Source organism: Apus apus, chromosome 14, assembly GCF_020740795.1.
Source record: "Apus apus isolate bApuApu2 chromosome 14, bApuApu2.pri.cur, whole genome shotgun sequence".
In the NCBI taxonomy this organism is placed as follows: Eukaryota; Metazoa; Chordata; class Aves; order Apodiformes; family Apodidae; genus Apus; species Apus apus.
The window spans coordinates 5,830,435-5,835,608 of record NC_067295.1 but is presented as its reverse complement, the minus strand read 5'-3'; the positions used below and the strand labels follow the sequence as shown (position 1 = coordinate 5,835,608).

General features: G+C 47.0%; 1 protein-coding gene across 2 annotated transcripts; it reads right to left on the bottom strand.

The window, feature by feature from the left end:
• Positions 1 to 1,698: 1,698 nt before the first annotated feature.
• On the bottom strand, positions 1,699 to 4,835 carry ZFAND2A (zinc finger AN1-type containing 2A). Of its 2 annotated transcripts, XM_051632619.1 has the most exons (6): positions 4,690 to 4,834; positions 4,001 to 4,095; positions 3,236 to 3,367; positions 2,895 to 3,046; positions 2,265 to 2,354; positions 1,699 to 1,852 (listed from the first exon to the last, which is right to left on the bottom strand). In XM_051632619.1, the coding sequence occupies exons 1-6, from the start codon at positions 4,742 to 4,744 to the stop codon at positions 1,843 to 1,845; spliced, it is 534 nt and encodes a 177-aa protein (XP_051488579.1). In that variant the 5' UTR covers positions 4,745 to 4,834; the 3' UTR covers positions 1,699 to 1,842. The 2 variants fall into 2 exon arrangements, with proteins under 2 accessions (XP_051488579.1, XP_051488580.1); XM_051632620.1 differs by lacking the exons at positions 1,699 to 1,852; positions 2,265 to 2,354 and having other exon boundaries at positions 2,891 to 3,046; positions 4,690 to 4,835.
• Between the last annotated feature and the right edge of the window lie 339 nt (positions 4,836 to 5,174).

Below are 5,174 nucleotides of genomic sequence, written 5' to 3'. Positions count from 1 at the left end.
CTCGTGCTGTAGCAACACACCAGGGCTGAGTCGTGGCATTAGAGCACCCAGGATGACCAGCAGCAGGTAGTGGTGTCTGAAGTTAGAGCTGTAATTCAAACTTTTGTTCCAACATGACTAGGGAAAGCATGTTTTCTATGTTTAGACTTCCTAAAAATAATTGGTTTATTACATATCCTATTGTGACATCCTGTGGTTAAACACAGTATTACAGTGACTGTCAAATCACAATTCTGACCACACAACAGCATAAAATTAATCCATATGGAATGAACAGTGCTACCTCATGCCTCCCAGCTTCAGACGTTCAGTTTGGCCAACTACAGCCTTCCAAATACCTTTCATCATTCTCCAAAACCTTCTCCTGGGTAACAAGAAATCATACTGAGCCAAACATGAATATGGGGTGGCACACATTTTTTGGTATGTGCATTTATCAGAAATTACATTATCTCTGCCCTTTCTCATAAAAGGCTTACAAGTCAGAGTTGTTGATTGCTTACATGCCATCCCTGTGCAGGATCATAAATCCACTTTTCCTCTTTTTTGTACTCAAAGAATTAAGCCTCACCAAGAAAAACACAAAGCACCCAAGTCTTTGCACAACTGCAGTACACCTCAAGGTTATATAAAGCATATGCATCAACTGCACTTATGATCTCATCTCTTACAGTATCAAAGATGATTTTTCTCAGGTCAAAGAACACAACAGTCCCTGCTATGCAAGCTGCTCATCCTCCCACCTCAGCAAAACAGCTTTGGGCACTCGTAGCTGCAGGTGATTCAGGGGACTGCAATTACCCTTCAGTTAGTCCTAAGCCACCACTCCAGCCCACCAGCCACAGTCTGCAGAGTAATAGCTCCAATGACACATGAAATTGAGGTCTTGACCCCCTGACATCATCAGTAAGCCTTGGCATTTGTCTCACAATTAGTTGGATGAGAAGTCTACTTAGAGCCCAGCTGGGGAATTAGCATTGTTCATTAACAGCACATTTCCATTCCATCAACCTACAATATTTCAGGCCCCAAGCTTAGCAGCTGGATATTGATACAGTTTTAAAGAGCCCAGACAGCTGATCAAGATAATAGATGGAGCATCTCTGTTACATTTTCACTTGTTTTAGCTTTTCAGGGAAACAGCAAGAGTAGCCTCCCTGGACACTGCTGGATTTTGGCCTCATTTTCATCACATGGGACACAAACAGTTCATGCTACTTTCTCTGGCTTCTTTTTTACCCCAGTTGCAAAAAATACCCATGCAAATCTAGGTTTCTATCTAAGGGGTAATAAATTGTGGAGAACTACACTGTGCATGCCTCTCTGAGCACTGGCCCTCAGGGAAGTGCTTAGGAAGGGACTAGAAAAACTAGGTATGGCTTTATAAATCAAGTACTTCCAGTGACATTCAGAAACCAAGAGGCATCTTATAGAAAACTGGCTTCATGTTGATAGATGCTGTTTGCCAAGCATAGTGCTGCACTCTGTGCCAGACAATTCCCAAAAGGACTGAGACAGATGACAGTAGCTTGTATTTCAGACTTTCATCTTAGGAAACTCAGAGACTTACATTATCTAAGCAAAACTGGCTGTTTCAATCTCATTTTAGTCTTCCTCCTACCACCATCCCCCAGATTCCTCCATCAACTATTTTTCATAGTACTACAGCTCTTATTCCAAATACAGGAACAAATAAAATTGGCTTGGAAAGGGTGACAGTTTATTGAATGCACAAAAAAATTTGCTACAAAAAGAAGTTAACTGCAAAGAAAATGTTGAGAGCTATAGACAAGATTAACTTTAAAGTAGCCAGAGGTTTGATCCAGATGCGATGAGCCTCTGCTATCTGCATCTGAAAGACACAAGAATGTACTGTAAGAGTTACACAGCTTTCAGTCACAAGGAGATGGACCATGGCAGGGAAGGGCTTGGGCCATTTGCTGTCATTCAGGTGTTTGCTACACTTCCCTCAGCATTCTGGTGACACCATTGTCCCAGAACTTGACCAAGCCTCACGCTGAGCAGGTGACAGACCAACCTGCTGCTTCAACAACTTGACACAATGCTTGTGTCCATATAGCTGCTTTAATCACCACAGCACAGAGAAGATCCACTTTTGTGCTGTCAGAGCCCCTCTACCACATTCCCAATGCCAACCAAAGGGCAACTACCACCTCTAGAGCAGCCAGAGGTGGCACTTCACCGTGTTGACACACCACTACTTTGAAACAACGTTATTTGTCTAACTCTACAGCCGACAATACCTGCTGTGCTGCAAACTCCCATTAGATGGCACTCCGATTGCTCCCGTTGACTTGAAGGCGGTTTGAGAGGCTCTCATCAGAGCTGCATAGCTACAAAATACACAACCAGGCTCAGCATCTCTTACACACAGTGGCAGTAGTTTCATTCTTCCATCCAGTTCAATTACCTGGATCTGCCACACAAGTTTCACAGTCCTACTGCACAGAATAAGAAAAGCACACCTGCCTGCAACAGGCATTTTTATTAAAACTAAGTTAAACTTTGCTTGGCAAGGTATCGATTTTGTTCTTTGTAACTTCAAAGTGCTGAGAAACACTTTAGAACTCTAGCATTTAGATCCAGACCCCAAAGAATACTTGAGATGGCCAGTGTTTCCTCACAGTTAGGGGACACTGGGAATCATGCTATCAAGATAGGTGAGTTTAGAAGAATTTTAGGAAGAAGACAGACAAGAAGCTTTTACCTCGGCTCACGGGTTTCCAAAAATTAGTCCCAGAACACAAAAATAGCAGCTATTTATTGAAATGACCAGTAGTTTGTATAATTCCCTACTTGTCTGAGCTCCACACCAATCCTCAGTGGTAGCTCCGAGTTTCAGCTTGAGCTCAAATTCCATAACTAGAGCTTACCCTGCCTTGGAGGTGGGGCGGCTGCTCCCTGCGCAGGCGTGATCCAGGGGGTGCCGGTGCCTTATGCAGAAGTTGCCTCCACACTGTTCACACACAACCTTCATCATCTCTTTCCTCTTGCAGCCTGGCTTTAAGCATTTGTTTGTGAAGATCTAAAGAACAGAAAACAAAGCTGGCCATGCTTGCTTGCTGTGATCAGCTTCCCAAGTAACAGCCAAGCTGAAGCAGGAATGCTTAGGTGCTCTTAGCATGAGGATGCAGCAGAGCACACTCCACACATTCTTCTGTCAGAAGACAAGCATTCAGGCAGGTAGTTCAGATTCCAACAGCAGCTTCCTTACCCTCTGCTTTTGCTGTGCTGGATTGTATTTACAGTCCTTATCCATGTGAGCTCCAACCACAATATCTGGTATTTCCCCCTTCTGGACTGGGATAGGTGCATTACAGAGTGGACACACTGGAACCTGCACATTCTGGGAACACACAACACAGATCACAGGTGCCACCCAATTATTTTTCTGTCTTTCCTCTTCTCTTACCCACGGGTGATGAAACTGTATTCCCAAAGTTTTGACGTGCTACTCGTTTACCAATGCTTTTAAAGATACACTCCACAAAGGTAACTGCAAATCATTGTCTGAAAAACAGTCAGGCACACTTTGCCAAACCAATTTGTAGCACCATATTTGTTTAGTTGACTTTCAATGTGCTTCTAAGCTTTCTGGAATTACAACCTTTGAACACCTCAAAGGCCAAATAAGCCAGAGTGCAAAGTCTGGACCCACTTATTGTATTTATTCCCTCTGTAGTTTCACATTTGCCATCCTTCAACTTAAAGAATTGGGGCTTCACAAAGTTTTAGGCCACGATACATAACTTAAAAGATAACATACCCCCTCTGGTGTAAGCGAAATAAACCAGAACCTCTCAGTACTGACCTCAGAAATGTTACACTTCTATAAACGTGAAGTTCAGCTGTACCATTAACCTACATCTTGTGGTTCTGTCTGCTTTCACTGAAACCACAGGTCAAGTTTCAGAGCAGCCTTTACACATGACTAAGCAATTTTACAGCATGAAGTACTGACTCAGGCATAAGAACTTACCTTTTTGTAGGCAGAGCTACATCTGTGGTCATCATAACGGATGTGATCTTTACAGAAGACCTCCCCACACGCATCACATCTCAGAGGAAGGAAGTCTGGGAGAAGAAGAAAGAAAGAAAACAGCCTCTCATGGAGCAGAGCTAACAGTTCTAAGAGTACTTGCAGAAGACTAAAAACATTCTAAAGCAAATGTTTGTCTACTCACAATTCAAGTCTCTCTAGAGAAAGTGTGTAATTCTTCATTAATATTAAAATTTTAAAAGTAAGAGTGTTAAGTTCTCCCTCTTCTCAGCCACAGCCTTAGATAACACAAGCCATAAATACCTCAGAAGCTCCCTGAATGCAGAACATTTAGCAAGGAATTAATCAGGAGCTGGGAGTGGAAACACAAACGCAAACCCCAGATTCCACAGTGGTTTTCTTCCTTCAGAAACATCCCAAAACACACCGGGCTCAATTATTGCTCTTGCGCTAGACTGACCTCAGGAGCAACCAAAGCCGCAGCGGCACCTGCTGCCACCCAGAGCCCCCCTGTGCCGAGCCTGACTCACCCCCGGGAGCCCGGGGTGCAGGCTCTGCCCCCAGGACACAAACCGCTCGGGGGGCCGGGGGAGGCCACCCCTTCCCCAGCTCTCTCCGGGCGGCACCGAGCCCCCCGCCGCGCCCCGGGAACCGCAGCCGCTCCTTACCCAGCTGCTTGCAGGTGCGCTCCGAGCAGTGCTCGCCCAGCCCCGGGAGCTCCATGCCGGCCGGAACACCGGACCCCCAGAACACCGGGCCCCGGAGCCGCCGCCCTTTCAGCGCCGCCGCCGCCCCCGCCGCGCACGCCCACGTGCTGAGTCACGCTCCCGCCCCGGCCACCGCCGATGACGTCACGGGCGCCCAGCCAATGGGAACCCCGCCCCGCCGCGCCCTGTGCTGCGAAATCCAGGCGATCGGCCAATCGGAGGGAGGGGGGGGGCGTGAGTCAATGCAGGGGGCGGGGCCAGGGCGGGGTGGGGAGCGGCGTGGGGCGGGGATGGGGATGGGGATGGGGATGGGGATGGGGATGGGAATGGGAATGGGGATGGGGATGGGGATGGGGATGGGATGGGAATGGGGATGGGGATGGGGATGGGGATGGGGATGGGAATGGGGATGGGATTCGGATGGGGATGGAATAGGGTGGGATGGG